Genomic DNA, 24249 nt, shown 5'->3' on the forward strand with positions numbered 1-24249 from the left:
CAGGAATCGTGTTGTAGAAAAACTACATAAAGTACATCCTTAAACTATCCACTAATGGACGAAATAAAATGAAAAGCTAACTAAAATGTCTGAAGTTCCATAATGATTACAGAGAAGTGTTAAACCTTATCATGTAACTTAGAATTTGAATAGGAATTATTTAGACAAATAATAACGGTCGATAGCCCAAATATACACTAAATTATACAGAATAAGTTGCTGTAAGATGCACTGTCTGCTTCCGCGACAATGCAAGCAGCGTTACTCTCCAATAAAACTTACCAGGGACCTTAAACCATGGACACTGTTTAACTCTCTACTAATTCAATATAAACTAAAGGTCTATCCAGTACCTGAAATGCCCAAAAAGGACGAAATACCGCACGCTAAGAAAACCCAAGTACTGTATAAGTGCAGTACACAACAAGACCATCTCACATTACAATGAAGTATAACAAAAGACAGCTAGTTTTATTCATTTCAGTAGTTGGGGCTTACAGAGACAAATTATATTAAGTAATGAATGTATGAAATTAACTTTATTATTTTCATCGTTTAAATAAAACAGTCTGCAACTACACGTTAATATTTTGTGACATATTTAATTGTTCTTTAATTTTAAATTACTGATTCTGATGGTCCAAAACGCCGCACATAACAACAAAGTTCTTTCTGGGATGATATCTCAGGTTCTATTGTTGATAGAAAGGTATAGTTAAATGTTTTATATAGCCCTTGAGCAAACCCAACAGAAGGATAGTATTAGAAAAGGGTCAAAGTATGAATAATACACACATCCTTTTGCTTAGGCAAATGGAGCAAATCGTTTGGTTCTTTTTGCATTTAATGTGGTATACGATGGGCCTTAAGGGACTTACGGAGGCACCATTAGTTCAAGGGTGGTTCCTTATAAAACCCATAAAAGTGTTTTTTACCATTTGTTCGTGCCTAAACATTGTTGCGGGTTCTTTGACGGATATGCACAGCAAATGGCTGACACTTTTACAATACGTTCCTCAGATACCGTTCTTGAACAGTCTGGAAAATTTTCTTGATACCTTTACACGTTTCCTAGATGCTGAGGAAGTTACCTTACATGACACGACAAATACGCACGAAAAATACTCTATGAGGAGAAATCTGGATAATGAATAACCACAGAAAATTGTTCAAATTTTAACTGTACATTCACTAGACATTTATCTAGAAGGGATAACATCCTATTTTCAATAATCTTTATTAGTTCATGGGGGGTTCCTTCGAAAATTCTCAAAAACGCGTTTTTACCCTTTATTTCGTACCAAAACCGAGACACGGTTTCCCAAACGGTTACGCACAAAAAATGGTTTCAATTTTTACGATTTTTACCATATATTCGAAGAACTTTGAAAATTTTCTTCATATCGTTATCCGTTTCCGGGATGCAGAGGTCCAAAGTTACCCTTCTCGAACACGTTAAATAAGGACGTAAAATTCTGTGTGAGGAGAAAAAGAAGATCATAAAGTGACGAATCACGGAAAAATATGCTATGAAGTGTCTTCATTATCATCAGAGTTTCTGCGAACCTATGGTGCAGTATTGAAGCATGTGCAAAATTTTTAAGTACGTGGAATCCCTTCAGAGTTGTAAAATTAGTTTTGCGTCACTTCAGCTTTACATAAGTAAATTATCAAACTTTCACAGCCCCAAAGGTTCTTTTCATATGAGTGACATGGTTTGGCAAGGAAAAGAAGGGAACCAGCGGAAAAATGCTCTTGTCAGAGCACAAAAAAGCGAAATGCTCCTGTTTCAGAGATTGACAGAAAACTGGGGCACAAGCTGTCTCATTCTATCTTCCTCAGCATCTTCAAAAGTTATCCCAAAAATTTTGGCATTCGATCATATTCGCGCTTTTTGATGCTGAGAGAGAAAGAAATATTGGCAGTGAGAAAGAGACGGAAGAGCAATAAATACTGGAAGATAGCAGACAATGGTTGTGGTACAGGAAGAGCTAAGGAGACAATGGCAGTGAGAGAGAAAGAGGGCCACAGTGGCAGTGGAACATAGCTGATTGTGGCAGAACAGTGCAAGGGAAAGAGTGTAGGAGGCAATGCCAGTGGGAGATGAATAAAGAGAATGAGAAAATGGCAGTGGGTGAGAGCAAATGAGAATGACTACGAAGAAGAGATAGTCGCAAGAGGTAGCAGCAGTGAGGAGAGGTGAGTGAGACAGCAGCAGTAAGAGAGAGCAAGAGGAAGAAAGTTCCTGTGAGATACACTCCTGGAAATTGAAATAAGAACACCGTGAATTCATTGTCCCAGGAAGGGGAAACTTTATTGACACATTCCTGGGGTCAGATACATCACATGATCACACTGACAGAACCACAGGCACATAGACACAGGCAACAGAGCATGCACAATGTCGGCACTAGTACAGTGTATATCCACCTTTCGCAGCAATGCAGGCTGCTATTCTCCCATGGAGACGATCGTAGAGATGCTGGATGTAGTCCTGTGGAACGGCTTGCCATGCCATTTCCACCTGGCGCCTCAGTTGGACCAGCGTTCGTGCTGGACGTGCAGACCGCGTGAGACGACGCTTCATCCTGTCCCAAACATGCTCAATGGGGGACAGATCCGGAGATCTTGCTGGCCAGGGTAGTTGACTTACACCTTCTAGAGCACGTTGGGTGGCACGGGATACATGCGGACGTGCATTGTCCTGTTGGAACAGCAAGTTCCCTTGCCGGTCTAGGAATGGTAGAACGATGGGTTCGATGACGGTTTGGATGTACCGTGCACTATTCAGTGTCCCCTCGACGATCACCAGTGGTGTACGGCCAGTGTAGGAGATCGCTCCCCACACCATGATGCCGGGTGTTGGCTCTGTGTGCCTCGGTCGTATGCAGTCCTGATTGTGGCGCTCACCTGCACGGCGCCAAACACGCATACGACCATCATTGGCACCAAGGCAGAGGCGACTCTCATTGCTGAAGACGACACGTCTCCATTCGTCCCTCCATTCACGCCTGTCGCGACACCACTGGAGGCGGGCTGCACGATGTTGGGGCGTGAGCGGAAGACGGCCTAACGGTGTGCGGGACCGTAGCCCAGCTTCATGGAGATGGTTGCGAATGGTCCTCGCCGATACCCCAGGAGCAACAGTGTCCCTAATTTGCTGGGAAGTGGCGGTGCGGTCCCCTACGGCACTGCGTAGGATCCTACGGTCTTGGCGTGCATCCGTGCGTCGCTGCGGTCCGGTCACAGGTCGACGGGCACGTGCACCTTCCGCCGACCACTGGCGACAACATCGATGTACTGTGGAGACCTACGCCCCACGTGTTGAGCAATTCGGCGGTACGTCCACCCGGCCTCCCGCATGCCCACTATACGCCCTCGCTCAAAGTCCGTCAACTGCACATACGGTTCACGTCCACGCTGTCGCGGCATGCTACCAGTGTTAAAGACTGCGATGGAGCTCCGTATGCCACGGCAAACTGGCTGACACTGACGGCGGCGGTGCACAAATGCTGCGCAGCTAGCGCCATTCGACGGCCAACACCGCGGTTCCTGGTGTGTCCGCTGTGCCGTGCGTGTGATCATTGCTTGTACAGCCCTCTCGCAGTGTCCGGAGCAAGTATGGTGGGTCTGACACACCCGTGTCAATGTGTTCTTTTTTCCATTTCCAGGAGTGTAGTAGTAGTAGGACAGAACGAAGGAGACTGTGGCTGTGACACAGGAGACAATGATAGAGAGAACAAAGAGATAATGACAGTGAGATGGGCTGAAGGAGTGAGTGAGAATGGGGAAGTGGAAGCGGATTGGTGTGAATGACTTACAGTGATGGACTTGTGGATATGAGCGAGTTACAAATTAGAAGAGTTCGTGGAAGTGAGAGGTGAGTCGCACGTTAAAAAGAGCACGAATATGTCAGCTTGCCAAAATTCTTGGGAACATTGTGAAGGTTGCTGAGGAAGATAGATTGAGGCAGGTGTTACCCCACTTTTCATTCAGAGTCTTTTAAACATGACTATATTCTCCTTTTTTGTGCTCCGATAGGAACATTATTCCGTTGGTTCTAATAATGATCTTTCATTATCTAGCGATTATCAGAATAGCAATCAGGAGAAGCTGTTGGATCGTAAAACACGTGACATCGTACATAATTTACGAAATGGCATTTTCCGCCGTCAACTATATTTATTATTTATTTTCCGCTATTGTCCAGTTTTGGTTATTGTGCCATTCGCAAGCGGTATTTGATGTGCATGAGCGCATCCCTCAGCAAATGGCGACATAAAATTTGCAAGTAGTCATGCGTACGACTGGTATGAAAACACGTACCTGTAAAGCAGTAGCTGGAACGGAAAGACGGCCAAGTGCGAGTTAACTGTAAAAAAAGTAGAAAACAGAAAATTTTGCCATTTCAGGTAAAAGAAAAAAGAATGATTAATTACTGAAATCGAGTTATATTGACATAAAGACACTGGGATTATCATACATTAATATGAATCTCAACGACTTAGCTTACTTCATAGTTCATACTTTGTAACGATAACGTTGTTGTCAGTAACGATGTTCAGCTAGCACTCAATTCACTCCAGATCACCGAATTACGTGATTCCGCCTCCATTCACAATGCACTTCACATAAACTATCAAGTTCCGTCCAATTCATTGTTAGAGCCTTAACTCAAGCATGCGATTATTACCATTTCCATGCCATAGGCCGGCCGCTGTGGTCGAGCGATTCTAGGCGCTTCAGTCGGGAACCACGCGGCTGCTACGGTCGCAGATTCGAATCCTGCCTCGGGCACGGACGTGTGTGATGTCCTTAGGTTAGTTAGGTTTAAGTATTTCTAAGTTTAGGGGACTGATGACCTCAGATGTTAAGTCCCATAGTGCTCAGAGCCATTTGAATCATCCATGCCACTGTCGCTGTCCGTGTTAAAATAATACCTGAGGCTACTTCCGCTGTCCATGGCGAAGTTCTCTACTAGCGCATCACTTGCTGCTATTCTTTTTTCCATCGTTGCTCGTTAAGACTTTCTACTCCAGACCGTATAACTTGACGTTTGCCAGTACAGGAAGCAAATCAACATAAAAGCATAGCTTGCCATAAAATTACACAACAAAAACAACTTTACTATCATGATACGCAATGTAAATAACTGGTACATAGCATGTTGTCGTTGTAGTAAACTTCAGTCCGAAGACTTTTGACGCAACTCTCCTTCCTAGTCTATCCTCTCTCTTCATCTTTGCATCAGTGCTGCGGCCTACATCTGTTTGAACCTGTTCAATGTATTGAAGCCTTGGTCCGCCTCTGCAATTTTTACCTCCACACTTCCTTCCATTTCCAAACAGATCTTTGTTTGATACCTCAGAATGTGTTCTAACAATTAATTCCTTCTTTCGGTCAAATTGTGCCATAAATTTCTTTTTTTCGTCAATTCGATTCAGCATGTCCCCTTATTTATTCGATCTAATCTTCAGCATTCTTCTATAGTTACACGTTGCAAACACTCCTATTTTGTACTAACTGCTAATCATCAATATTTCACTTGCATAAAAAGCTACACTCCAGGCAAATACCTTTAGAAAAGACTTCCTAAAATTGGAATTATACTGGATGTCTCATGGAAACATTACACAAACTACAGTTCCGTGTCACTGGTTGCAACGAGGTCTTAAGATCAAATATGGGTTTTGTCGCAGGTTTTCTGAGTACAGGTGACGCCGTCGTCCCTGGAAATGCGGGTCTCAAGGATCAGCACCTGGCGCTCACCTGGGCGAAGCAGAACATCGCCAGCTTCGGTGGCGACCCTGACCTCATCACTCTGTGGGGCCAGAGCGCCGGTGGATGGTCTGTATCTTACCACCTCGTCTCCCCACTGTCCACAGGTTGGTGATCACTGTTTGCCACTGACTCTTAAAAATGTTGACTAATCCTTTGTTTTAGAGTTTTAGTGTAATTGATAGAACCAACCGCGTCAAAAATAAGCCGCTTGCTTCAAGAGTGTCAGCTTCGCAGCTAAATATACCCGAACTTGATACAAACCACGTCACACCGAATCGCTCCCTGTGCACACCAAACTTCTCACTTTCCACCGCCATCTTAGTATTACACGTCAGATTAAGTTCTTTCTTAGATACTATTTCCTTTTCTTGAGCCTTTCTACCATGTCTCCAGACCACATCATTTCTATTCTCTTTCGGTTTATTCCTTAGAATCATATTTTTAAACTATCGTTCTGAGCATTTCTGTTTCTGCTCCTTCCTCATCTTTTATTAATTAAATTTTTAGACCTTTGCTAGCGTTTACAACGCATTTTATTGTTAGTAATTTTCCCTGAGTTGCTTGGAGATCAGCTCATACATAACTATAAGTGCATCTACATAAAAGCTCAAAAAGGTGAAATTTGTATCTCTTATCGTTTCTCTTTTACCTGTGTCCTAATACACCTCACGAATGCGCATTTTGTTGTTCTTATTTAACCTTTTTTTTAAAGTTTTCTACAATATTTTTAATTTGTCTAATTTATAATGCAGCGTTATACATTCTACGTCTGGCTAGGTTCATTTTACTGGAAGCATCCCAGATTATTCCAAAAATTCTATTCTTCCATGTATAGCTACTTTTCTCAAACATTTCCTTCTAACATCTTTCTAAGAACTTTGAACGCTTTGACTTTCTCGCCTTTTATTCTATTAACTATTTAGTTTCTTGTTCCTGTTAATAATAAATGAAGTTCTCTCTGTAGATAAAATTGCTTGTCGTGTCATCAAAGACATTGCCTTGTAATTGTTACCGAATTTATTATTTTGCGCATGGTATACACTGACGGAAAAAATCGCAACACCAAGAAGAATTTGTGCGGCATAAATGAAAGTTGGTAGGTGTGTTTCTACATCTGAAAGATGACGCCTACTCAAATTTTGGGCCAGTCGCATAAGAATGGCAGTAGCAGCGCTACTATGAGGATGCAAATCAGGTTTGCTTTAAATACCCGCTGAAATGGTGGTGAGCGTTAGTTACCTTTGAGATTCAATGTGGTGAGCTGAAGTTAGTCAAGAATGCCTTTAAGGCGACAAAAGACACCAGTATCAACACCTCACTGAGTTTGAGGGAAGTCGTGTAATAGTTCTACGAGAAGCTGGATGTTCCTTGTGCGATATTGCAGAAAGACTTGCCAGGAATGTAGCCAATGTACATGAATGCTGGCAGCGATGGTCACGGGAATGTACGGTCGCAAGAAGTCCGGGCTCCAGACGGCCACGTGACGCTACCGAAAGGAAGGACCATTGTGTTCGACGTATGGTTCTGGCGCATCGTACTGAATCTGCAGCAGGAATTTGAGCAGCAGTTGGCACCACAGTGACCCAACTTACTATTACAAATCGGTTACTTCAAGGATAAATCCGACTCAGACGCATTCCACTAACGCCAAACCACCACTAATTGCAACTTCGATGATGTCAAGCGAGAGTTCATACGAGGGCAAGGTTGGAGGTCTTTTGTGTTTTTTACCTCAGTGCCAGTTCTGGCAGAGTGTTGGTTAGAAGGGAGCCAGTTCAGAGCCTGCAACCAACTTGTCTGAGTGCAAGGCATGCTGGACCTACACTTGGAGTTATGGTCTGGGCTCCAATGTCGTATGACAGCAAGAGCGCTCTCGTAGTTATCCCACGTATCCCGACTGCAAATTTGTACGTCAGTCTGTTGCTTCTACCTCTTGTGCTGCCATTCATTAACAGTATTTCAGCGAGTGTTTTCCAACAGGATATCGCTCGCCTAAATATCGCTGTTGTAACCCAACATGTTCTACAGGGTATCGACATGTTGCCATCGACTGCTCGATCACCAGATCCGTCTCCAATCGAGCACGAATGGGACATCGTTGGATGGCAACTCCAGCATCATCCACAAACTGCCTTAACCGTCCCTGTATTGACCGATCAAGTTCAACAAGCATGGAGCTCCATCTCACAAACTGACATACGGCACCTGTACAATACAATGCATGCACGTTTGCATGCTTGCTTTCAACATTCTGGTGGTTACACGTTATTAATGTTCCAGCGTTTCACATTTCCAAAGGCTTATTTCGCGCCTACATTAACCTATGGTCTTGCAAATGTTAATACTCAAATATGTTGCGTAGATAATTGTATTCCCGAAATTTCGTTACTCTACGTCAATTATTTTTTTGGTGTTGCGGTATTTTTTTAATCAGTGTACTTTCCTTTTCTTCTTTGCTGTGTTTGTAGTTATTCAGTTGGTTAATTCTAGTACAAAATCACTGTCTAACAAAACCTTATGAAGTTTAATTAAAAATTTCGACTAAATAGCTACTCTCTACTGCACCAGCTGACCTGCTGACTAAATACAATTTGGGTACCATACTCAAATAATAGACTTCACCACTAGAGTTTAAAAGATACTAATGGCCATAATCAGTTGCATTTCAAGCAGTGAATACATAAATGTGTAATAACTATTTGCTGATTGAATAGTGTATCACGAAAATTATTACTGAAAATTCATTTTGGGGCTGCAATAAAACATATTACCACTTTGTTTTCCTTGATGTGTGTCATATCTGTGCAGGCCTTTTCTCAAGAATTATCATCCAGAGTGGCAATTTCATTGCACTCTTACCTTCTCTGGAGCTGGCCCGCCAGAACGCCTTTCGACTGGGAGCAGCCCTTGGCTTCGAGACAAATGATTCACAACAGCTGGTGGACTTCCTGCGCTCTGTCAATGCTACTGACCTGCAGGTGGACAGCTCGCTCGTCATGTCAGATCAGGTGTGATACTTATGTATTCTCTAAGGGAAAATACACCAACAATGTGAGAGAACATCTGTGTATTGGTTTTCAGAGAATTTTTGGTATAAATCTTTCAGCGGGCTTAAGGTATTTTAATTTTGTATTAATATTTGCAAAGTTTTATACTTTTTTTCTTGGTTGTTACGTGCTAACCGTCCATTTTCGTTCTTGAAGCAGAGATATTCGGGCTAATATCCATTTAGTTTTGTTTCTAAGGTTTTATGAAAAGTCCTCGAATAATTATCTTCAATTTCAATGAGTTGATTGTCTTATTGTTTGTCTAATTCTGAAGTTTCTTTTCTAATTACCAGGAATATTTCATTTGCATTTTCTTATTTCATTCCACCAACAACTTTTTTCCGCGTTTGTAAAGGAATTTGGTTTTGAGCAGTTTTTATGAGCGTTTGAGTTTTCCCCACTTTTAAGCTCGCATTTTATCGAGTTTACTGGCTGACAGTGGTGGTTGATCTTTTTAGGATCCGATTACGAGTTACTGACATCCTTTTCTAAATTTTCTTGGGCTTTAAATTCTGTTTCACTTCAGTTAGATATGGTCTGTGTCAATATCTTTTCTCCTGCGAAGTTGAATATGTAAAATGTCCATGTGATGTGGAAACGACATTGTGATTTGAATAATGTGGAATTCACCTATATTCTTGTTGCATGACCATCATGTCTCTTTTTTATTTTGAGATTAAAACGGGTTGACATGATTTTGAGACTGAAATTTCAGCACCTACCAGTCTCAGTTTGTTTAGTCCATTTTTGTGCAGGGAAATCACCAATTGTTCTTCTCATTTTTGTATCTTTCACTAGGCAGGTATTGTAATCACCCTTTAGAATTTTCTCATGATTTTGTGGAAGTTTAAAGACTGTGTTTTCTACGATTTCTCATTATCTATTTAATTTCTCTGGGTTTGTTTTGTTTTCTTGGTTGATCAGTACACATGCCTTAATTACATTTCAAGAAAAATGCCATTGATCTGTTTTTTACAGGCCTTACTTCGATTACGAAACTAAAAATGTCTTGTGAAAATGCGGTTGTAACCCTCAGATGGGATCTGTTTTTAAGGGTACTTTAGTCTGTTTGACGTTTGAATAATCAGTGATTTTCAAAATCCATGCTGTTCGCATCTGGAAATTTTGCCTTGGCTCTTGTGAGTCTAAAAGTTTAAGTGTATCCTTAATTTGTAGAGTTTTCATGTCTTTAGGAGTGTGTTATAATTGATTGTGCCGAAGAAAGTCTTTATTTTGGGCCTAAGCTGGCCAGAGGACCCCGGATACCTCTGAGTTGTTTTTACAAAACCATTGTCTTAGAATTTTTAAAAGCTTTGGAGGCTCGTTTTTGTCCAAGCTCTTTTACAAATATTTCCAACGTTTCATGCCTTAATTCTCTGAATATAATCATTCATGCTGATATTACACTTATTTCTACTCCCTTTGTATTAACCAATGCAAAATGTGGCCTCTAGTTTTCTTTCACATCTTTAATCGATATTTTAAAATTATGTCTTTAATTCCTTATATTCCTAAAGTACCTATTACCGATTATTTAAGTTTTGACCCATCTAGTTTTACAGACCATACATTTCGTTTATCAAAAGTTTATAATCTGTTTTGATATAATTTCCTGTAAATCCTTGCTGAATCAGCTGGACATTGTACTTGCCACTTTGAGCTTCTATGATGGTTTCCCAAATGCGTCCGGTTCTGTTACTTGGTTTTACTTACCAGATAACGTTTCTTACTACCTATTTGTTCTCTTTTGTATGTCACACTTAATTTTAAGAAAAATATAAGATTTCTGTAGAAAAGTTTCTCTTGCAGATCTATGTCAGATACATTGTTCATGTAAACAAAATAAGATTATTATTGTAGTTATACTATTAAAGCACAAAATCCATCGAAGAATGGCACCTTATAAATTTGTGACCTTAATGAAAAGTATTAATTTATGTAACAACAAGAAAAGAGTACTTATGTAACATGACAGTTCATTTCAAAGTAATATTTAACCTTACTTAAAAATTGACTGTTTCGACATTGAAGTAAAGTTATAATCACAGAAGATGGTCTACGTATCCCAAAACATATTTGGATAACCAAAGGAAAGAAACATTTTATTCTCTGATTACAAACCAAGAGTGGAGCCTAGTGAGAGATAACACTAGAAGAACTACAGCACTATAAGATGAAACGTCCCCTTAGAAAAATTATACATGACTGTGCTTAAACTGACACACAATACTTTTAGCGCAACGCAATCTGACTTTCAAAAATCCCTACAAAAGAATGGCCCTGACTAACATTAACCTATACCTTTCACAAATCACTTACCTCACAAAAATCTTCGTTACTCGAACTACTGCAATACAGCGAGCGCCACTACTGCCAGCTAAATAAAAGATTCAAACTACGGAAGGCACTAACTACTGATAGGCATAGTTAGCAATTGAAAGATTTTGATAGAGAACAAACAATGTATTTACCTTAATAGTCATAATATATATAGCAGTTCATGACATCCAGTCTTAAAAATTTCAAAACTCCGCCATTTCTCTCCCCACATCCACCACTGCTGGCGGCTCACCTCCAACTGCGCAACGCTACGCGCTGTTCACATCCAGCTGCCCAACACTACAGTGGCAGACAACAATGCAAACTAGCCACAGACTGCATACAGCACAGCCAGTGATTTTCATACAGAGCGCTACGTAACGTTGCCAATAAGGAAACATAAACAGCCTACTTACATAGCCCCCATGCTCCCCACAAAAAAATTTACAAATTGTTTTGGGCACTGGCCAATACAGATTTGAAAAAATTTTTCATAATTATAGTAAGAAAGATATCAAATGCACACACTTATTAATACAATGTTGGTCAAAATTTAAAATTTTCTCACAGTCCATAAAGACAGTCCTGATCATTCAACACAGTAAATCTGCCGTTTCTTTTCTCAAAGTCTGAGCAGTAAAAGACAATGCACACGGAAGTAGTGGATTTCCATGCAGTCTTGAAGAAGTAGTGTTGTCCTTCCAACGGAAAGACAGTGCTCACTCTTGACATGCTGACAGGTAATGGGCCACAACAGAGCAAACCCACAGCAGAGTCATTCGACGTTTTGAAGAAGATTGGTAGGTAGGTCATCACAGAGCAGACCCGCTGTAGTCCTGGTAGGGATAACGGTATTGGTGGGCCACCAGAGATGCAGACCCACTGCAGTCCTTGTAGAAATAATGATATTGGTGGGCCATCAGAGATGCAGACCCACTGTAGTCCTTGTAGAGATGGTCAGCAGCCATCTGTTGTGACTGTGTGGGTGCACAATCACCATTGAAGAGTCTTGCAGATAATATAGCAAGTCCATAACCACCACTTGCGCACTCACAAAGTTTTTGGAATTGTCCTTAGAACCAGCAATGCTGTTATCCAGTCCCTTGCTGAAATATTAACACACGTGCAAACACTAACAGTCCCTACTTCTCACATATTGTCCATATACTATGACCATCAGAAACGTGTGTAGTGAAATGTAACTTACAAGTTAATAATATGATGAACTGGTGTCAATTACAATTTTATAGCATAAGAATACAATTACAAAGGTACAAAATACATCATTAAAGAACATAACAATACAGATAACTCTGTAGTAGTACAGGCTTTACAAAAGAATAGAAATAAACAGATACATCAGTGTTACAGGAATTATGACGTAAGTACATACATAAAAGATCAGAATAACTTTTGAAACATCAACTTCACACATGAGCAACAAAACAGAACAGATAAATAATGTCTAAGCATATTTACAAGGTAAATAACATATTATTAATGCCAATTATATTTGAGGATAACAGTATTCCTCATCATAGTGAATGTAGCTTAGTACTAGAAAATTTCTACAACATAAATCTTATTAGCTAAACACATAAAGACAGGAAAAGCACAAATATACAAGAGTACACAAACACATAGTGGGATAACACAAAAGGAAAGGACAGGGTTCGTTTTCAATGTAACATTTGGTACTCCAGCCCAACCCAAAACTTCATTCCATAGATCTTTTTTTTGTTATTTCAACATTTGTTTCCACCAAAAAAATCCTATCCAAGCATGCTTTCTGTATTCTGTTCATATCCTCTTTCAAAAATAGTTTTTCTCCACTGTACATTACTTTTTTGGCCAAACCATTTTCTTATAGCTTCTCAATGCATTTCTTCCAATCCATCATAGTTAGTTTCTTATATAGTCTACCCCCTCTCAAGCTAACTTAAATCTACTGAGCTCAGATGCTAAACTAAGGGACGAGGCAATGCAGCAGCACAAAACAATTAACACAAACAGCAACAAAAAAAATGGGAAATTGCAAAGCAAGCTACAGTAAATCTAAATTACTAAGCAATGCAACATTACAACTAATATGAGCCAATGTGCAGCAACAAGAAAAATAAATCAGTAGTAAAACTAGCTTAACAGAGTAATACAAAGTGAAATTTAGTAGCACTATGCCTGACAAACAGCAGCAGCAAATGCACTAACTTACATCTGAACATGACATAGCTCAAGCAGAAAAAATATTACATTAAAGACAACAATGCAGATAAGGGAAATGTATATTCACATCTTAATGTCTATGTAATTAAAGTGGTGCACCACAAGAAGTTATTCCCAAAAAAATTACCAAGTAGTTGAAAAGAAAATTCTGTATGCAATTCCTGTGAAGGCAAATGTCTTTTATGCTCCTTCGTTTTTTTTAATAGATCATAAAATTATTTACTGGATCTGTAGGCATAAAATATTTATATTAGTACATCTATTAAATTTTATTTTAACCAACGCTTCTGCAGCTAGAAACTTGATATTAAACAAAATGAGTAAACAAATACATAAAGCAAGTCATATGGCATTTCTCTCAACTAGCAAGACAATAGCCGTGAATCGTTTCTCATCGTTTCATTAGGCATTTTAGTAAATATCATAAATTAAGAGCTCCACAGTATAATCATATTATGTTTTCTAGTTTTAGCATGTCGTATTTGCGATGCTTTTTTGCAAAGGAATGTCAATAGCGAGAATAATGGCCTGCCCTTTTTTTTTCTACCTGTGCCTCTGAAAAGGCACACACTAATGGCTTTTTCTCCAGGCGTCTGACACAGCTGGGTGCCCACGACGCATTACGTGCAGGTGGTCACTTAACTTTCTTGCGGAAATATTTACGACAGCAATTTCCGCTACAGTGACAGTCTCATATAAAAATATTTCATAGGTCAAGAATTTGCGTTACAAAGCTGTAGAAACAAAATCCTGTTGATATAACAGTGTCCAAAAAATTTTCGTCGGCATTGTGGTACATTCACGCATTTACACACATTTCATAACTCTTAAAGTACGATTCTTGGTTTCCAACATCCTTTTCCACAAATCAGAGTTCCTAACCACTACTCATTATTCCTTACCTTATTATACATATACATATTCGTCGACACTTCTTCAATATTTTATCATAAGAAATATGTAGCATAATCAAATTCCTCATATACGGTAGCATCATCTTATTGATCATAAACATATCTCAACAGCATAATACACATCGTCATCGTAATAATAACATCATAACACCTCAGTCAAATCTCAAAAACGTTGTAGCTTTCTGCAATAATTTCAAAACCTAAAGAAAATTCTCTGTTCATTTCAGTAGTGTCATCTACCTCAAACATACTTTAAAAATCGTGATCCCATACCAAATATATCATTCAAAGCTCTCATAATATCACAATGGGTAGAAAACAATATGAACAGTTCACAAAGTACAGACAAAATACAATTTCTTAAGTGTGAAGTTATCCAACGGTGTAATTACATAAACATCTGTCACTGCCGTAGCAAAAAAGTTTGTCTCTCTCAGTTAAATGATCAGATAGCTGTGTAATTATGTGTTAGAGAAATATGGTACCGATCTGTAAAGTAGTGTAAGCAAATACCATATTAGTTACGGCTCCTTGTGCTTGCCAAACACATGATACACAAAGCAAGCGTGTACCCCCCTGAGGATTAATGTAATTATACCCTCAGGTGTTACGGATTACAGCAATGGAATGAAATGTATCACGGAAAACCTTTGTATCATTGTACTTCAAATATCTTTAAAAATAAATGTTTTAAGTACAAAATTAATCACTCAAATACGTGTACTGTAGCGCTAAACTGTGCGTCTTGTTGTAAGATAATCTCTGTGGAAGTGTCGTAGTTATTTTCCTCCGAAAGCTAAGTTCTGCAGAAGCCAATGTACTTACCACATGATAAACAAAAGTGAAATGCTTTGCGTATAGATATCGTAGTTATTATGTACAGTGTCGTGATCAAGAAAGTACTACACTGTAACGTATTGTTGTGCTATAAAACAAAAAAAAAGGCTGTCTTATTGTAGCTATACCACAAAGTTACTATTAAACATGATTTACTTTCCAGAAGAATTCAGAAAAACGGTGCAGATATAAAACAGAAACACCGCAAAAGCAACATTGTAAATTGTCACTCATTAGTAGCGTCGTGATAAAATCGTGTAGCTGTCACATAAACTAACCACTGTGTCATCTGGTATCTCACAGAAAGTACTTTAAATCCAGAATGTATTTTCAAATAAACCAAAATGTTGCATTAAAATCTCATTAGCGGTACTGGTAAATATTCTAAGTATGTGAGCCTTATAGTCGTTACATAACCGTGTAACTAACAAGCAAGAATGCACACACACAATAACACTGTGTCGTCTGTTCACAATAACAATGCATTTGTAATTTCTGTTTAAATAAGTTCTCTTGGTTCTTGACTGGATATTTAACTTCAAACATTGTTGCATGTTAATAGATTCTAAATCTGACGAAGCATACTAGCGATGTAAAGTGAAAAGTTATATGGCAAAGACAAAGTTAAAAAACAGATTATCTTTCAATAAACGGTTTTACATGTGAAATGTGGTGCAATCCTTTACTCTTCATAGTACGCAGAGTTTCAACCTAAACGCAATTATCATGCGGTATACATCGGTAAAGAATACTGGAATTTTTCTCAAGGTTAGCGTCTATGTTATTTTTCTCTGAGCCAGCCGGCGCACGCGGCTGCCTGCGGTGTGAGTCATTGTCTGTTCCTTTGTTGGCGCGTGTCGTTATTGGGATTAGGAGACCTAACTTCTACAAATTCACCTTGTCGAGAGGGCCCTGCCCTGTTTAAATCCCGCCAGTTCTGATGCAATTCAGGTCTGTCATTACGATCATATCGTCTGTCGTCATGTCGGTAGTTCCTGTAGTTTCTTTCTTGTCGGTTAAGTGGTGGAGAATTTCTCCCTGAATCGTAACTGCGCGCTGGACCATTGCGTCTAAAGTTATTCTGTCTCCCATAATAATAATTGTTTTGGTTCCCATATTGTCTGTTTCTCTGATTGTCTCTGTGATAGTCATTACCGCAGAGAGGTGATCTTTCCCTGTAATTATTACTACTCTGCCAACGGTTGTCATACTGGTGGTGTCTGTTTTGGTCACGATTTGTGTTGTGAGAATAGCCTTGTTGCGTCCAGTTATTATTTCTGTCATCGCAGAATTGTGACGGATGTGACCTGTAATTGTTGTGCTCCTGTTTTCGCGTTCCGCGATTGTCAGTGTCAATTTCCAGTTCTTGTAAGAGCCCCTGAAAAGCTTCAATGTCGTCTTTGCAACGTCCTGCCAAAGTAAAATGTCGTAAATGTTCAGGTAATTTGATTAAGCAAATGCGGATGAGTTCTGAGGGGTTGTATGGGTTTGACAGGTACTGATTCTTGTGCAACATGTCTTCAAAATATTTGACATGACTGGAAAATTCAGATTGTTCAAAGTGTTTCATCATCATGATGCTATGTTTTACTCGGTCTTATGTAGCTTGAGACCAATATGCTGAGAGGAACGCGTGGTAAAATTCTCCTTCACTGTGACAATCGTGAATGACCGATCACATTCTTTCAGCTGGTTCATTCTCTAAGTAGCCACACATAAATTCTAATCTGTGCTCTAACGACCAGTTGGGAGGAAAACAATGAGAGAATTGATGGAGCCATGCTTGTGGGTGAATGTCGTTGCCAGAATTCTTAAATGTTTTGAATTTACGTGTAGTAATGAACAGCTTATAGTCAAAATCATCATGTCGGCGAGTCACATGTCGGTCATTGTTACGTCGTTTCGGCGGTTCCATCTCAAAATTCGGTGTGCCTTGCCAATTTCTTTCATAATTTCTGAAGTGTCCTGTGTTATTATTTTGTGGTTGTTCCGTATTTCTAAGTCCCTCTTCCCGTGTTGGAGCGCGAGTGTCCTCTGATATATGTAATTTTTGTATTACTTGTGCCAACTGATCTTGTACTTCCCGGATTTCTCTTTTGTGTTGCGTATTAATTTGATTCTGATTTTGTTTGAATTTCTTAATTTGTTCATACTCCTCTGTGTCAGTGATGGCTATAGGTCTTGTGTCATTCAGATCATCATCTACCTTTGTAGATAAGTTAGTGAAATGATCTGAAAGTTCGGCTACTTTATCCATTAGTGAAATTATTTCCTCTGTGTGTTTTTCTGAACCAAGTTTCAGAGTGTCCATTTGTGTTGAAATCGTATCTAATGTGTCCTTTAAGTTTTCCTGAGTTTTTGCAAGTTGCATAACCGAATCGGTGGATGCAACTGAGTCAATATTAGCTTGCAAGGTCTCATGATTTTCATGAACAGTAGTTTCCAGTTCTTTTATGGCTGCTTCGTGATTCTGTAATGCATTTTCATGACGCGAAAAAATAGGTTGGAAATGCTCACAAATTTGTGTTTTTACGTCATTACAGACTTTTTGACATTTCGATTCGATTTTATGTAACTCAGTAGTTAAATCTTCACGTGTTTGTTCAACTGTGGTGTCTAACTTTTGAAGATTTTGTTCCATTGCGTCTAACTGTTGCTGTGTTTGTCTCTGGTGTTGTTCCATTGTGTCTAACTTTTGAAGATTTTGTTCCGTTGTGTCTAACTTTTGAAGCTTTTGCTGTGTTTGTCTCTGGTGTTGTTCCATTGTGTCTAACTTTTGAAGCTTTTTCTGTGTTTGTCTCTGGTGTTGTTCCATTGTGTCTAATTTTTGAAGCTTTTGCTGTGTTTGTCTCTGATTTTGTTCCATTTGTTGCATTAGCTGTAATAACAATGCATTAGTGTCTAGAATCTGTTCCTCTACGGTTTTGGCAGTGCATTTGCACCAGGAACATTCACATTTTGACAAGCAGAAAATGTGTCTTGACTTATTTGAGAAAACGGTGAGGACGCAAAACCTGAATCTACAGTATTTGTAAAACTGTGTCCTGTCATTTCGAATTCCTGAGGCGAGCTGTTGCCGAGCGATCGATCGATAATGCTTCCCTGTTCACTAATTGTTTCACTGCCTACGCCATTGTTTGCCGCCCGCTCCATTTCCCTATGCACAATTACCAAATTACTATGTTGAACATTAGTTAATTCATTACACGGTGGCGCTAACACACTGCTTTCGTCTTCACTGTCATTTCTCAGTTTACTTTGAAGCCTAGTATTACGTTTTTCACACGCCATTATTGTCACAATATTTCACACGACAACACAGAAAAGCACAATTTGAAGAGCAAAAATAACAGAACACATTAACATAGCACTGAAAATAATATCTAGTTAATTGCAAGCGCAGCTGCGAAATACTTGGTGCAAATCTACATGCATGCCACAACTGTTTTACTGTACAAGAATGAAAAACTACAACTACAAAGGAAATTCTCTCTACAATTACGCGCTAACAATAAACAATAGCTACACTAATTACACAAACTACAAGAAAAAAATCAGAAGATTCCAGTGAGGTATCGTCAGCTAAGGGTCGACATATGAAACGTCCCCTTAGAAAAATTATACATGACTATGCTTAAACTGACACACAATACTTTTAGCGCAACGCAATCTGACTTTCAAAAATCCCTACAAAAGAATGGCCCTGACTAACATTAACCTATACGTTTCACAAATCACTTGCCTCACAAAAATCTTCATTACTCAACTACTGCAATACAGCGAGCGCCACTACTGCCAGCTAAATGAAAGATTCAAACTACGGAAGGCACTAACTACTGATAGGCATAGTTAGCAATTGAAAGATTTTAATAGAGAACAAAGAGTGTATTTACCTTAATAGTCGTAATATATATAGCAGTTCATGACATCTAGTCTTACAAATTTCAAAACTCCGCCATTTCTCTCCCCACATCCACCACTGCTGGCGGCTCACCTCCAACTGCGCAACGCTACACGCTGTTCATATCCAGCTGCCCAACACTACAATGGCAGACAACAATGCAAACTAGCCACAGACTGCACACAGCACAGCCAGTGATTTTCATACAGAGCATTACGTAACGTTGTCAATAAGAAAACATAAACAGCCTACTTACATATTTTTGTGAGGAGCATGGGGGCTATATAAGTAGGCTGTTTAGGTTTTTATATTGGTAACGCCACGTAGCGCTCTGTATGAAAATCACTGGCTGTGCTGTGTGCAGTCTGTGGCTAGTTTGCATTGTTGTCTGCCATTGTAGTGTTGGGCAGATGGATGTGAACAGCGCGTAGCGTTGAGCAGTTGGAGGTGAGCCGCCAGCAGTGGTGGATGTGGGGAGAGAGATGGCGGAGTTTTGAAATTTTTAAGACTGGATGTCATGAACTGATATATATATATTATGACTATTAAGGTAAATACATTGTTTGTTCTCTATTAAAATCTTTCATTTGCTAACTATGCCTATCAGTAGTTAGTGCCTTCTGTAGTTTGAATCTTTTATTTAGCTGGCAGTAGTGGCGCTCGCTGTATTGCAGTAGTTCGAGTAATGAAGATTTTTGTGAGGTAAGTGATTTGTGAAAGGTATAGGTTAATGTTAATCAGGCCCATTCTTTTGTAGGGATTTTTGAACGTCAGATTGCGTTGCGCTAGAAGTATTGTGTGTCAGTTTAAGCACAGTCATGTATAATTTTTCTAAGGGGACGTTTCAAAGACACATGTGCTAGTTAGGAGAAACAGTATGTCATAGAAACATATGAGTAAAGTTGACACACATGACGAGTATCTGAGACTGGTCTCTACATTGACCTCTATAATGATGAGGGACGATCTACTGGACTTCTGGCAACCACTTCTCTCCAGTTCCCACATCCAGGTGGGAGAAGTAACACATGCAGGTCTTAGCTCCAAGGAAGGAGACCCACACGTCAGCACAATCTCCGTGTTTCCTTGGCAGTATCGCAATGCCGCGAATATTTATTAATCCATAAACCAAATATAAAGACAAGTAAGAACAGAACAGGTTAAACCATTAACACTATCGCGCAATAAAAACATATTATACGATGTTAATGATAGAATTTGCATTGGTAGTTCAGTCCGAAGAGTGGTTCCATGCATTCTCCACACTAATGTATCCTGTGCAAGTCACTTCATCTCCGAATAACTATTTAAACCGACACCCTTCTGAATCTGTTTACTGTATTCTTCTCTTGGTCTCCCTCAACGATTTTTACCTCACACTTCCTGCCCATACTAAATTGACGATCCCTTGTTGTCTAGGAGAGTGTTCTAACTATTAACCCCTGCTTTTAGTCAGGGTCTGGCACAAATTTCCTGTCACCCCAATTCTCTTCAGTACGTCCACATTATTCACGTGATCTACCAATGTAATCTTCAACATTTTTCCACAGCATCACGTTTCTGAAGCCTATATTCTCTTCTTGTCTACGCTGTTTCACTTCCACACATGGTTACGCTCCAGACAAATACCTTCAGAATGCCTGTATTCACTTCTTGTCTAAACTGTTTCACTTCCACACATGGCTACACTTCAGACAACTGTCTTCAGAAAGGACTTTCTAACACTCGAATCTATAACCAATGTAAACAATTTTTTCTTCTTCAGAAACTCTTGTCTTACCACTGCCAGTCTACAATTTGTGTCCTCCCTATCTCGACCACCGTCAGTTATTTTGCTGTCCAAACAGCAAAACTCATCTACTACTTTAAGTGTCTCGTTTCCTAATCTAATTCCCTCAGCTTCACCTGATTTAATTCGACTACATTTCATTAACCTTGTTTTGCTTTTGTAGATGTTCATCTTACATCCTCCTTTCAAGACACTGTCCATTCCGTTCAACTGCATTTCCAAGCCCCTTTGCTTTCTCTGACAGAATTACCACGTCAGCTACATACCTTATAGCTTTTATTTCTTCTCTCTGAACCTTTAATTTCTACTCCAAATTTTTCTGTGGTTTCCTTTGCCGTTTGCTCAATGTACACGTTGAATAATATTGGGAATAGACTACAAACCTGTCTCACTCGCTTCTCAACCACTGCTTCCCTATCATGCGCCTCGTCTCCTATAACTGCTCTCTGGTTTCTGTACGAGTTGTAAATATCCTTGCGCTGCCTGTATTTTACCTCGGCTATCTTCAGAATTTCAAAGACAGTATTCCAGTGAACACTGTCAAAAGCTTTCTCTAAGTCTACATGTGCTATAAACGTAGGTTTGTCTTTCCTTTACCTATTTCCTAAGAGAAGCCGAAGGGTTAGTACTGCCTCGCGTGTACCTACATTTCTGCAGAATCCAAACCGATCCTCCCTGAGTACGGCTTCAACCAGTTTTTCCATTCTTATGTAAAGAATTTATGCTAGTATTTTTTAATCACGATTTATTAGAGTGATAGTTCGCTAATATTCACACTTGTCAGCACCGATTTTTTTGGAATTGGAATTACAGAATTGTTCTTGAAATCTAGGGAAATTTATCTGCCTCATACATCTTGCACACCAGATGGAATATTTCTGTGATGCCTGGCTATCGGTAGTTCTGACGGAATGTCGCTTACTCCAGAGGCCTTGTATCCACTTACGTCTTTCAGTGCTCTGTCAAATTTTTCTCGCGTTACACGGTCTCCCATCTCATCTCCATCTGTATCCTCTTCCACTTCTATTACATTTCTTTCAAGTTCATCTTCCATGTATAAGCCCTCTTGTACTCTTTCCACCTTCTGCTTGTAGCGTAGTTCAACATAATGTGTCAATGTGAAAAACATTATCGCCCTGACACAAAAGTCAGTGGTATTTTAAATGATGCTATATTATGAGCAAAAGCATAAGGGAACAATAAGAACGTCAGCGTAATAATTAACTTGTCTTTTTAAAGTATTTTCGCTGTGTACCCTTCGTTCAAATGAGCAAAAACATTCGCGAAAGGTACGTCTGGAAACTGCAACAACGGTTGTAAACATTGAGTATGTATACAATGTGATATTTGATTATCAACGACAAAAATTGTATGAAATCGTTGAAACCATATCTTGGACAGAAAGAAGAATGGTGCACATTTTACAAGGAAAAAGAATTATTCCATAGCTTATGGCAATATAGATATCGTTTTGTTGACTGCTGACGAAAAGTATGAGAGGTAACTAATTTTTCATAAATGTTTTTGTTTTGACAATTTAAAAATATGATTGCTTTTTATCCGTGCTCAATTGGTATGGCTGAAACGTGAGTCTTCCCACGATAACCAAAAACAAAATAACAATTACAGCGGTGGGTAAGCTGGTGTTGTTGCATCAGAAAAACTCGGAGTTTTCTGGGATGCAAAACAAATGTTTATCATTAATTACTTTATAAAGTGTAAAACAATAACTGGGGAACACTACGCAAGTCATTTGGATAAATTATATGAAAAAATACGTGAGAAGAGGAAATAATTGCAAAATAAAAAACGTAACTCATCAGATCAATGCGCCTTACTTAAATGAGCATAACTAATGACAAAACCAAGAAATGTGCAATACAGATTCCTTGTAAAACTCTCCCTGTCCGCCACTTAGTACCCTCTGACGTTGTTCTGATATCTTATCCAAAGAAATCTGCGGGTGGAAAACATTCCGAGTACAATAAAGAGGCACTGCCAGTCAAAGATGGGTGTTTTGCAGACCTCCCACAATCTCACTGCAGGAATGGAAAACACTAATTGAAGAACCGTTAATCGAAGCACATTAGCCGTAAATCAGACGACTTCGAAAGATAAGGGCATTTTCAAGCAAAAAAAGGTATACGCTTTCATTGTTATGCCGAGTACTTACCACCTTGCCTTGGTAGTTCAATTCAGTATAAACATCTTATGCACATCTAAGCCTTCCAACTTTTTAACTCCGAAGAAATGGCATGGCATATAACATAGTGCTAATAGTACAAACATTATATGTAATATAATTATGTTTGGTATCGTTCAGTTAGTGTAGACAACTTGCGCACATTTGTATCTTCCAGTTCCTGAGTGCCAGAGGAGTATACGCTTTTAAATAACAATGAATGTATGAAATCTTATGGGACTTAATTGCTAAGGTCATCAGTCCCTAAGCTTACACACTACTTAACCTAAATTATCCTAAGGACAATCACACGCACCCATGCCCGAGGGAGGACTCGAACCTCCGCAGGGAACAGCCGTAAATAACAGGGCAGTGATATGTGAAGTTATCTATAAAGGAGCTAGACGCAAATTTTAACAATACTCTTCTGCAGCAATTACTAAATAACGCAGATCAGTCAGCTGATTGCTCTAAATGCAGATCAGTAATTTTTTAATTTCAGAAGGTTAATGATCGTTGTGTTGAAATATACTGCCAAATTATGAGTATGATATACAACACAGCAACATTTCAGTTTATTGTATAGCCGATATACAGACCTTGTTTGGTTCTACGTAACTGACCACAATGTACTATCGTTGCTGCTTGCTGCTGTCTCTGTTTTCAGGAAAAACAGTTGTTTTCGTACACTCTATGGTATCCTCACACCGAGCCAGACTTGGAAGGTGCCTTCATCTCTGAGTCAGCAATCCAGAGGCTCATCGATGGCCAATTCGTCCAAGTTCCTATCATGACTGGCGTCACATCTGCTGAGTTGGGTAAGTGTCCAGTGCTGCAATATAATGAATTAACACGTTTTAATCATTCTGCATATTGTAAAGTCATACTGGTAGCCTGCATGTGTGACAATCTACCAAGCCACAACTTCCTCCTCAGATGAGCATCATCATCAACATCATCTATCGTAAGTTTTGACCTTTTTCAAGGTAATTAAATGAGTACTTAATTAAAATCCATCATCTAGAGTAATGAAAAATACGACAGTACAGCGTCGCAGATAAATTGATTGTGCTCTATTTGTCCAAAATCTCAAGAGATGAGTCAGTCCGATAATGAACTACGACAAGAGTTCTAATAACGTCATTTCAAAAGAGTCCCGAAAGAGACCATAACTTCTAACACCAATATTATTTCGAGACATCAGTAATTTTCAGCATTCAAAGTAAAGTTTATTTGCCGGTCAGCTGTACACGTGT

The 24249-nt window shown here is 39.2% G+C and overlaps 1 protein-coding gene across 1 annotated transcript in view; it reads left to right on the top strand.

Annotated features, from left to right (window-relative positions):
- The window catches only part of LOC124607396 (venom carboxylesterase-6-like), a 143646-nt gene that overhangs the window by 52598 nt on the left and 66799 nt on the right, over positions 1 to 24249 (top strand). Inside the window, exons 4-6 of the mRNA XM_047139718.1 lie at positions 5700 to 5885; positions 8590 to 8789; positions 23661 to 23811. Coding sequence (XP_046995674.1) covers positions 5700 to 5885; positions 8590 to 8789; positions 23661 to 23811 — 537 coding nt within the window. The remainder of the gene's footprint in view (positions 1 to 5699; positions 5886 to 8589; positions 8790 to 23660; positions 23812 to 24249) is intronic.

This window comes from Schistocerca americana, chromosome 3 (assembly GCF_021461395.2).
Source record: "Schistocerca americana isolate TAMUIC-IGC-003095 chromosome 3, iqSchAmer2.1, whole genome shotgun sequence".
Taxonomy (NCBI): Eukaryota; Metazoa; Arthropoda; class Insecta; order Orthoptera; family Acrididae; genus Schistocerca; species Schistocerca americana.